Genomic DNA, 12,296 nt, shown 5'->3' on the forward strand with positions numbered 1-12,296 from the left:
CATTCAAGGGTTCCCTCAGTTCCTATTGGTTATCTTGATTTGATTTTTACGTATCTATTTCCAAGATTTGCCAAACTTCTGTCACTTTAATTTACCAAAAAATGCAATTATGATGTTACTCAATGTTACATGATTTCATATTTGAATTTAATTTTTATTCATTTCACAGATATAAATTGTATCCATTAAAAGGAATGAGTGAAGTACAAATATTTACTTGAAATGCATCAACAGTTGGTCAAACCAAATGAATTTTAATAAAAAAAAATAAAAGTAGATGAACTTGAAGACAACTCAATATTATCTGTAACATCACACAAGCTTACACAAAAAAGCTAAATATTTACAGGAAAAGCCAAAGAAACCACTACTGTGCTTATTCTATCATTAAATGAAAATTAAAACAAGACAGTCATTTCCACAGATATGACAGTATAGGAATACACCAGCTTAAAAACAAATATAACCAAGCTTTATAGAATTTGCTCAAACACAATTTGCCATGGCGGTGTCAGTTTATTTTAGATTTATGAGTTTGACTGTCCCTGTGGTATCTTTTGTCCCTCTTTTAAAGGTACAAATAGATTTATTAGAATAAAAAGACCTCAAAACCTCCAACACATTAGGGTATTAGGCTAGTATCCTGGGTTTATATCACAGAATAATATTCATACACTTAATTTTTCTTTATTTACATTTTGTTAGAATTGTACTATTGGAAGAAACTGTTGTGACCCTTGTTGAGTCATGATTGAATGTGACTTTTAAATAAAATTGGAGAATATCATGAATACCTCCCAGAGTGAGGATAAGCTGAAATGATCAAACATGCAACTATCTTCATTCCTCAGTCACTGCAGCACATTGATTGATAAATGAAACAAATGGTGGGTAGAAAGACTTTATTGGATTCTTATAAACCAAGACCATGATGGTAGTTTGTACAAGCTGGCCATTAAGCTAAAAAAGCATATAGCATACAGACACACACAGACACATTACCCATTTAAAGTTGACAACAGGACAATGGTTACACCCATTTTTTGGCGATTTTACAAATTAAAATGTTAAAAATTTTAAAATCATTTTATACTTTTACAAGGTTACTTTCATTTTTACAAACTGTCATTTCCAATGAAGAATACATTCTAAGGTAAAAATAATCCTAAACATCCCTGACAGTGACCGTTTAGGCCTTTAATGTGGGTCAAAGGTCACATCATATCACACTTTAAAATATAATCTTTTGATTGACTCTAGTAAGTAGATAAGTCCTCCATATGCATAATCACAGAAACAAAAAGGAAACTCTGTCTTAATGTCGTAAAGGAGGCACCTATGCATAATCATAGGTTGTCAAACTAAACATGTTCACAGAACGAAAATAATTGTGGGTTATAACTTGAATATAAAACAAGTATATGTTAACAAAAAATATACTCATTGATTACAGAATAAAAAAAATTGCAGGTTTCCATTTTGTAACTAATTAAAAGTTTCCCACCCAGTACAAATGAATGGAACATGCACCAAAGTTCCATAAAGACGCTTGCGTAACTTATTTCACAGACAATATTCTTCATCTTGAATAGACCTTTACAAGACTCAAGTTACAGGAATTATCTATTACATTGCATAGTTCTACCTTGTAAAAGTGGACAGTTATGCATAATTTTTACAAAACTGAACAGAATTATCCTATAACAAGATATTACTACAGAATTACATGTTCATAGAAGTAAACATAACACAGGCCAGCTTGTAATAGACTTGGATTTGTCTGTTTATTAAATACCCTGCCAGTCTGGCACAAACTGCTAGGTTATTATTTAAGGCAAAGCTTGCTCCAACTAAAATAATAGAATAAATAAAACTGAAAATGTTATACATATATATACATCTATAAGAGTGTAACAAGCACCATTACTAAATTAACATAGGATATAGGTCCATGTATTTCTTGTTCAAGTAACTTGAGTCTTGAAATATCTTTAACAAAGTTCATATTTTGCAATATATATTAAAATATCAACAATAACCAATGTATAAAAACACAATTGCCAATATATGGTATTAACATTATCCATCCTCCCCATAATTGTCCATTTCTAATCAGAGTTAGATAATTAGTAAATACTCTTTTAAATCCATACTAGACAAAAGAGAGATTTGGGACATTTTTTTCTGAGTTGGTAAGGTTTTAAATCATGATATAAATACCATATTAAATTTGTAATAATAAAATAAATATATCAAAATGTACAGGTATATTTCAGATTCTTCACCCTCAATGTTTTTGATTGTGTTACTATAAATATTTTTGAAAGTCTCCATACCCCTAAAAATAAACCTGGAATATACTAATATGTATAGCATGAACAGTAAGGTTGTCTGCATATACATCCATCTGGGTACCAGACAAAACCTTTGACAGGGATGCAGCACAGAATCCACAATTCTACAATCTATTGCTTTCATTTTAACTATACAGCAACTAACATGCTTTTTCTGAACTTTACAGAAATCTGATAAAAATACAAATTGAAATATATCTTGCTCGTACATATGTCATGACAAAGTAAATCATGCTAGTCAGTAAAAATAAGGATGTCTATGCTGCAAGACCATTGAAGGTAATATGTGATGAAAACATGGTTTATAGATCACTTTCTCCATACAGTGCCGTCGAGAAGGACATGTAATCGAGTGCTCCAGGGACAGCATCACGTCCAGTGTATGGTGCCATTCTCTGGATACAGTATTCAGCTTGATCTGGTGGCAGCTCTTGTCTGAGGATCTGTGCAGTGATGAAAGGCTACAAAATACAACAAAAGGAATATATTATAACAATAAGACTTTAATTCATTTCGTTGAATTTCATCACTTATAATAACTACAAAGCTAGTATCAACAAAAGGAATATATTATAATAATAAGACTTTAATTCATTTTGTTGAGTTTCATCACTTATAATAACTACAAAGCTAGTATCAACCAACATCTGACAGTCTTACACAATAAAAATTTAAAACTCTCTTCTAAGCAACAAGGCAGGGACTCCCATGAATCTGATTAGCCCATCAGATCTGGAGTTCATGATAATATTCATGAATAGACTAAAAGCCTTAGTTGAGATTTCATCTAGAAATTTCCTTTAAAACTTTTTAGAAAAACTCTAGCAACAGCAACCTTCAACTTTGATATATATATATTGGATATATCTAGATCTTACCACGGGTTGGCCCTTTATGCCAATATTTTGAATTATTTCAATACTAATAGGACAAATACGGCAATTCTTTTGGATCAAAGCCTCCTAGGTAGAGGCAAATACTTGCCGTTCCCATAAATATCCGCACTTTTAGTTTGGTGTAAAAGAACGGAGCAAACAGAATTATTGACATGCTCAAACTATTTATAATAACATATTTTGATATATTTGGATGAATTTTCAGAAGCATGTTTTTCCCGTAAACAGCTTAAATTATTAGGTCATCATTCTATGGCGTCGGATACTTCATTCATATAAAAACAAATCATGTTAGAAATGTAATTATAAACCCTAGAATTCACAAATTAAAGTAAGGAAAATAATCTTCTAAAACAGTTTTTTTTTATAAAATGTTTGATAATATTACTGAATGATGACATTGTTAAAGACAACACTAGAACATAGTTCCATTGATAATGTTGATAGAAAAAGAACAAAAAGACAGTCAAGAATATCACATTAAACTTCTTACCTTATCACCGGCCAATATTTTAAATGATTGCATAACTTGTTCAGCAGTATCAGTATCAGCAGTTTCTCTAGTCATGAAGTCAAGGAAGGCTTCAAATGTTACATAGCCAGAATTGTTAGGATCAACTATTGACATAATTCTCTGGAAATCTGCATCTCCCTGAAATAAGTAATGCACTTATTTAAACATTCTAAAATTTATTCATAACTGTAATAACTACAGGCCCTACAGAGCCAGTGTCACGTACTTGCATTTTCAACAATGACGAAAGACTCAAATGACTGGTTTGTCCAGATTGCTTCTTTAATAATTAATGAATGGTCTTTACTAAACATTTAAGTATATAGAAATCACTTTTTTGCATAAGTTCCCACTTAATATATAGTATATGTATGATCATAGTATACTGAATAACACTCAAAATAATTGTCATATCCACAAGTATTTATGAAAATTTAACACAACTAATCCAGTTGTTTTATTCAGACTCACTATCGATCAACACTGGCCGATAGAGGGAGCTAAATGAGGGAGGGTAGAGGGGTCCTGATTCCAAATTCGCGGGCTTAAAAACATGAAATCCCGAGCTTACAAACAACATAATCCCAAAATCGTGAAAATCGAATAAAGAATTCCCGGATCCTGAAAGGGTCAATCCCGAAATCCAGAGCTTAAAAACGCCCGATCCCAGAGTCCCAAAAAAGGTCCTATCCCCCCTCTGCTAAATAATTTGAGTTAATGAAAATTATGTGTAATTATAATAGTCTTAAACTGAAGTCTTTTATGACTCTAAAGTCAGTCCGATGATGGAAACAATATCCAGACACCTTTATTTTTGTTTTCCTCCCAAAATGAACCAAACTGAATAATCATAAGCAAGGATGATAAATGCCACATTGTATCTTTAGGACACAGAGGCATGATTAATTTATTGCAGAAGGAAGAGAAGCAACACACAAAATGTGGTCTTCTCATTCAATAGCATAGATAATTTTATGATTTTTTTTCTAATTGTCATTAAGGACAATACCTGATAATGACAGGTATGTAGTAGCCTAGTAAATCATTGGACTATCTAGATATAAAAAGATGTGGTTTGATTGCCAACAAGACAACACTCTCATCCAAGTCACAATTTGTAAAATTTCCAAATCTTGTCCAATGTAATTGACTAAAAATCTTAAATACTATATTTGTATTTTCTTACCTGTCTATCATCCCTGATATTATAACCCAGACTGACCAGACAAGCTTTGAATTCTTTAGGTTCTAATCGCCGGGATCTGTTTTTATCAAAGTGATTAAATGATACTCTAAATTCATTCATCTGTTCTTCACTGATGCCTTTAGAGTCTCTTGTCAAAATCTGTAAATAGGCCAAAATTATATTATAAAACAAACTTATCAAAATGTAAATAATATCACTATTTAGCATTTATTCGTCCACTGTCACTTTAGACTTGTCCAGCATTTTTTTTCAAAAATCATCATATAAAAAATTCTGCATGTGTTTCATATGATAGTTGACAACTAAGATGATCCACTGAGATAATTCAAAACATATAAAAATAGTCATTGAAGGATTTAAACACCTTAAGGAATCATCTAACGGTTTCTCTCATATTAGCATTTTTGTGCGTACAGTATTGTGCAGTTGATTTTTTTTTTACTGTATTATAGTTTTTATGATAAAAGGCAAAACATGAAAATTGGGAGTCGGCAGATCTTGTCATTTTGATTTTTTTGTAATTGTATAATTTTACCTTTTTGTTACATAGATGCCAACCCCCTTTTGACACAATCAGTAACAAACTATCAAATTTTCCGTATTTTTGAAATGTTTTCAGTAATCATTCATAAATGTGCATTTATCCTTAATCCACGAGTGGTTGCATAGTGATGTGCACTAAAATTTGTCGTTTAACATGTTGTCTGTAGTATGTATTCCATTAATTAATTGATCAGATGTTCTCGACTCATACATTTTCGTTTTGTCAAGGAGAAGTAGAGAAAGGGGGAAATGCAAGTTTGTCTTTTCGGAAGTCAGTTAGTTACTCAACAATAGGTTTATAAAAAGTTATCAAAGGTACCAGGATATAATTTAATACGCCAGACGCGTGTTTCGTCTACACAAGACTCATCAGTGACGCTCAGATCAAAACAGTTGAAAAGCCAAACAAATACAAAGTTGAAGAGCATTGAGGACCCAAAATTCCAAAAAGTTGTGCCAAATACGGCTAAGGTAATCTACCCCTGGGCGTAAGAAAATCCTTAGTTTTTGAATAATTCAAAGTTTTGTAAACAGAAAATTTATAAAAATTACCATATAATTGATATTCATGTCAACACCGAAGTGCTGACTACTGGGCTGGTGATACCCTCGGGGACGAAATGTCCACCAGCAGTGGCATCGACCCAGTGGTGTAAAAAGTTATCAAAGGTACCAGGATATAATTTAATAAGCCAGACGCGCGTTTCGTCTACACAAGACTCATCAGTGACGCTCAGATCAAAACAGTTGAAAAGCCAAACAAATACAAAGTTGAAGAGCATTGAGGACCCAAAATTCCAAAAAGTTGTGCCAACTACGGCTAAGGTAATCTATCCCTGGGCGTAAGAAAATCCTTAGTTTTTGAATAATTCAAAGTTTTGTAAACTGAAAATACTCCCGAGAAACCAAAAGCATTACATTGGGGTTTTCTAAATACCGGACCAGGACGGAAAATTAATGATAAAAATCCGCGTTTTACAAAATTGAACGGCGATGATTGGTAATCCGTAACTCTTCGAATTTGACCGTAATAGCGTAGTTTTTATCGCAAAATCGGAAAAACTACGCAAAAATCGTAATGGTTGGCATCTATGTTGTTAGGGTATTAAAGTTGCAAGACAATTCTTGCATTATGTTTTTTTTAGCCATCAAGGCCATGTTGTCTAGATTTTCAAGGCATGTTTGTTCCTCTGGAAACATTGTTATAAATCATGCTTTTATATCTGTTTCTGTTGGACAATATATTCTATATCCTTTACTGTGTAAGGAACAACTACTGAAATATTTCTTTCAGTACAAATAATATCCCAGAATATTTCTTCCACTCACTAGTGTAGATCTTGTATTGTTGTTAATTTTGGTCTTTTACAGTTTTTACATAGGCTAACAGATTGCAAGGAGTAAAACGATTTGGCCCACAGCTGATCATCAAAGAGCAATATATAAAAAGCTATTGTAAACAAATTTCTGCTCCTTAGGCAGACAAAAGACTTACCTGGTTTTCTATTTCATTGATGTTTCTGGCAATCGCTGTTAACAATTGCTCCCATCCAACACGGAGTGTCTGAAATACATAGTAAGATATCATTTTTTGACAACAGGTCTTTCATTTATTCTGTTATTACTGTTTTAATTTCCAAATTAATCTGGTTCAAATGCATAATACAGATTTGTCTGTTGTTTGTATTAAACATGTTAACTTTATGTTCCCTGTAAGTCATTCCAATAGACTAAATTCTTTTTAAAACAATAACTGTAAGCTACAAATATGCTCCTACAGCCCAAATTTTGTCACCTTGCAATTTTTTAAATAAACTAATTCATTAGTATTGTTGGCTGCTAATTTTATTTTTATTCTTTCCAATGATTTCTGACACAAAGTTAACTGCTGATCAATAATCCTTACCTCCATTGTGTAGTGTGTGTATCTGTTCTCGAATATCAAAGATTCCTGTACTTCCTGAAAGTAACAAGCAGTGATTGATATCATTCTACAATAACTTATCCAGCAATGTAACTTCATAGCAAATTTGTTCTCACAAAATCAAAAAATTTTAAATGATTATTTTATACTGGTCTCTTCTGCCTTAAACAAATTGCTTTTTATTTTTGCAGCATTAAACAAGAATGCACATGTTAATGATTGTTATGTTAAGTTTAATCCCTTTCATAACTCAAATCATCTGATTACAGGAATAAGATTTTTGAGAGATAAAATAAGGGCACACATCTTACTACTCATTACTATTTAGGTGCTGACCAAATATGAAGTCATTCTGTTGAGAATTGAAAAAAGTGTGACAAAAATTATATGAACACTTACCAGTGTCAACATACGAAATATGAAGTAATACTAATCAGTTATTTTTGTGAGGAAAATATGTTTTGGAAATCAGCACGAACAAGGTTTTTACTAAATAGCCCCCACTTTTATAATGCTATATCTGTACTGTCATCTATTCAACATTGCTATGCGACTTACCTCATTGTATCTTTCAAGTTCATCCATATGAACTCTGTATGAATCTGTTGCTTTCTCAAATTGACGAAGTTTGTTCAGTTGCTCTTCCAGAGAGGTTCTAGCTGCAACACCAATTGATGCAACACCATCTAGCTGATTCTCTATCCAAGGTCCAACAATGTTTGCTTTTTGTGCAAACTGTCTTCTAAGTCTCTCATTATTTTCTTGTTTAATTCTTTCATCATGTAATGTTCTATCTCTCTTGGGAACTAACTGTTTGACTTCTCCCCATTTATTAGAGATGTCCTTAGGAAAGAAAATATCATTTAAAACAAGTTATAAACAGTCGAACAGATGCTCTTAAAACACCAGTGACAAAAAATAAAATTGATACAAGCCAGAATTTTAGTGCAATTATGACGTATACAAGTATAACAACAGCAGCATATGATAAAACTCAACTGAGGTTTGTAATAGAGTGGACATAATAAGCAATCTTTAAATCTGTGGTGGAAACTGTTTTTGTATCAGGAATCCTATAATTTCTATAATTGCTAATAAACCGACAAGAGTGTATATGGCCATCTTTTCTAGCAGTGAAACTCTTCCTTCAAAGTTGTCCCTATCAAACACATCCATATTTCCCAAAATTTCCCTTCATTCACCCTTGTTGTCCCACCTAACAGAGACTGTTAATGTTAATTTGTTCTTGTCCTTAATATGCATGCAATATTTTCCATTTAATGTTCAGCAAGCAACAATCAATCAATCAATCTATCAATCAAGCTTTACAATTGTTACAATAAACTTATTTTTAAAACCAATACAATTCATGTAAACCAATATCTTTTTCTTCAAATGTTTAAATGAAAATTTAATCTTGTTTACAGATTTTTGGATCAAAATATCTAAATTGTTGTTTACAAGAAAATAATAAAGAATATTTATAGTATATTTCTTTTGACAATATCTTACTCATACATAATAAACATGTTCAAAGTATATTAAAATAGAATTGAAATCTTCAGATGTGAAAAGCTTTTCTGATATTTTGTTGTTTAAGTTTTCTAACACAACAGTTACTTGGTTTTATAGTATATAAATAAGAAATGAACCTAAATTTAGGACATATATAATTGTACACCAAAACAACACCAAAAATTCTTTACATCCTTTTACCTGTATATCATAGATGTTAGTAAATAATTGACATTTTACAACAGATTGACATGGTTATACATATATACAACATCATATGGTTAGTTAAACAAATGAAAGGCTCCAATAATTGCATTAATTTCTATTGGAAATATTGTTGGTTTTTTCTTTATTAAGTCTCCAATAATTCTATAAAATTATAGTCAATTCCAACATTTATTTTACTTGAAAAATGATTTCTTCAAACTAAAAAGGCAGGAATTTCTTAAAACAAACATGTCAACAACTGTTAAAAAAAAACACCAACAAAAGAACAATGAATTAAAATTGGGTAATCACAGATATCTAAAATCAAGGATTTGCCATACATATATGGGTTATCACTGTAATGGTAGAATACAAGATTTTGCAGTGGCAAGGCCCAACAGAAAATGTCAAGTAAGCAAAAAACTTAATTCACCTGTGTTTTAGGTTCTATGACATTGTGTGAAAATATGATGAAATTTGTTCAATAGAAATTAAAGTTTTAAGTTTAAATGATACTTGTCTACAAAATAAAAAAATAATATCCAAATTTTCATTTAAACTAAAATTAGTAAAATATCAGATATCTGCAAAACAAATTTATGAAAGGAAATGAATTGCGTAAGGAGAATTTTAATACCAATTCAGAAAACATATTTTGATAAATAGGGTCTGTAATTCTCAAGAGTTAGATATTCAAGATACACCATACTTTAATCAGTATTTTGTAGTTCATGATGCATTGCATAATTTCAAAAGATTTACTTAAGTGACTTAACTTAATAATAAACCATTCATGTGATAAATGAATAAATGGCAATAAGAACCCTGAACTTCAATCTCCACAGTGGCAGAATATTCACACATTGTGACTGTTGATCAGGAAGTAGAATAAAGTTTTAAGCAGAGATGTACATAATTTATAAAATTCCTGCTAACTTTAACTGACCCGTCATCATTTGTGTTATTGCTTTTATTACAAAGACTTGATGCTGCAATATAGAGCCATTCATTTTTGTTACATGTACTACTCTCTCAAAGAATGCAATGTTGCATTAATGGTAGATCCAAAATATTAGCAAACTCCATAATGATATATTTTATGGATTTAAAAACATAAGTACAGATTTCATTATTGGACCATTAATGCAGCATGTATTTCAATAAGGTTTAAGTTTACCCAATACCCAACAACATAAATTTTACATTTGTTAAAAATTATCTCTTGTACCAGTCTACTCTTTTCAGAGTTGCTAACAATATATAGTTCTGCACTGTTTAGTGGATGAAAATGAAAGTTAGATGAAATGAAGCTACAGATATTCTGAACCGTCATGATGTGTCCATTCAATTCTACGCAGGGCGAGAAGATTATATAGCTCTCTCAATTTTCTTATCCTATGTTTGTCCTCTCAAATTTGTGTAGGTTAAAATTTCTTGTTTGCAAAGAGAGGAATATTTAGACAACAATTTCAAATAATCTAACAAAAAAAGCCTTTAAGGATGTTCTCTCCTTTGTTTCATAATAACAATCTCTTGAAAAGACTGTTATTAATAGAAAGTGTATAATTAATGGAACATAAAGCATAAAAATATGGAACTTAAAAAGAAAAATAAAAAGATTGGTTCATATCAATGTTTTTGAGTTATAAGCCGTTGAAGGTGGGAATTGATTCTTTCTCGTAATTTTTCATCCAATTGTCATTGTCATCATTTTTCTAGAACTATGAAAAAAAAATAAGGATTTTATAAGATTTTCAAAAATGGCCCTTTTAAATATATGTAATAAAATTATAAAAGGAAATGGATAAAACAACAGGATTCTGAATATCTGACAAAAAGTCAAAAGAGTAGAGAACATCCTTAAGATAATAAAGTACACCTATATTACAACCATGACAGTTCAGTAGATGACAACTAACTTACACTGTATACTACACTGTATACTAACCTCCTAGGGAAGGAAAACAAGCACAAAACTAAGCAATTATTTTCAACAATAATAAATAGCACTTCAACAATAAAATGGATTGTGATCAAAATTAAACCTAGAAACATCTTTGAAATCATTGAATATTATTTTATTTATATTGATCTGATTTAGTTTTCTCACTGTTTGCAGTTGCTATTTCTTTAATTCAGTACCTGAGTGAGAAAACATACACACATCTTTTTCAATCATTTGAAAAAATCTAACAAGTTAAAAAAACAGAAAAAATAAAGACTTGATAATCCTAACAGTATTGACTTTGTCTGGTCTCAGAGATACAAAAAATATTTCTTTTTTAAATATGCATCCACCAAACCAAAGCTTACTGAAGCCAAATGATGATGAAATGATAAGACCTTATTAGTAGTTTTAGGCCTGCTAAGGATGCTTATTTCTTCTACTGTTTGTTATTCTTAAATTAACTGTATGTCTGCATAAGCCTGAGATAATAAGTATACTAACTGATGGACTGACTGTGGTGTATGGATTCTCTCTCAACGTTAACCCATACTGTTGACATAATCTCTGTACTTCATTAGCCAAGTTCATTATAGAATTAAATTCTTTGTCAGCTTCACCTAAAGTTCCTTTGAATTGTTCATGTGCTTCTACTAAATCCTAAAAATAAATTGAGGTGAATATGTAAAATATAAAATAACTGGCCCTAGAAAAATAAATTTTTGTCCATGGGACACAGATGATGTCTCTGCTTCATCAATGCATTTGTAATAAACAACTGAATCCTCTTGAAGATTTAGGCCAGTTTTCATAGATATTACCCAATTAAACCACAGTAAATTCAGCGTTTTCCCAGTTTTTTCCAACCCTGGTCAATAAGAACAACATATATAAGAAGTATTTACAAGTATTTGGAACCTTTATGCATATTTCCAGGTCCAAAAATGTTTCATTATATGTAGAATGTGTCAATTTTTTTAGATGAATTAGTGTTATATATTGTATACACACTTGTCAGTTGTTGAAGACCTCTAAATGTCCTCGCTGTTTGCTTTTGGTATGCTGTCTCATTGACATTATATAGATTCCTTCACTGCAGAGAGAGTTAAATTTTATTATTTTAAGAGCAAAGCTTGCCGAGCTCTTTAAATAACTAAATTTTAACTGTCGAGAGTGGAGAAATATCATAAT

General features: G+C 31.1%; 1 protein-coding gene across 2 annotated transcripts in view; it reads right to left on the reverse strand.

The window, feature by feature from the left end:
• Positions 1-887: 887 nt before the first annotated feature.
• Positions 888-12,296, reverse strand: part of LOC134710314 (alpha-actinin, sarcomeric-like) — a 34,829-nt gene continuing 23,420 nt past the window's right edge. For both annotated transcript variants that reach the window (XM_063570620.1, XM_063570621.1), the window contains exons 17-23: positions 11,610-11,765; positions 7,997-8,281; positions 7,421-7,474; positions 7,010-7,078; positions 4,951-5,109; positions 3,744-3,902; positions 888-2,815 (exon numbers count right to left, since the gene is read on the reverse strand). In XM_063570620.1, the coding sequence (XP_063426690.1) occupies positions 2,657-2,815; positions 3,744-3,902; positions 4,951-5,109; positions 7,010-7,078; positions 7,421-7,474; positions 7,997-8,281; positions 11,610-11,765 (1,041 nt within the window). In that variant the 3' untranslated portion in view covers positions 888-2,656. The remainder of the gene's footprint in view (positions 2,816-3,743; positions 3,903-4,950; positions 5,110-7,009; positions 7,079-7,420; positions 7,475-7,996; positions 8,282-11,609; positions 11,766-12,296) is intronic.

This window comes from Mytilus trossulus, chromosome 3 (assembly GCF_036588685.1).
Source record: "Mytilus trossulus isolate FHL-02 chromosome 3, PNRI_Mtr1.1.1.hap1, whole genome shotgun sequence".
Lineage (NCBI taxonomy): Eukaryota > Metazoa > Mollusca > Bivalvia > Mytilida > Mytilidae > Mytilus > Mytilus trossulus.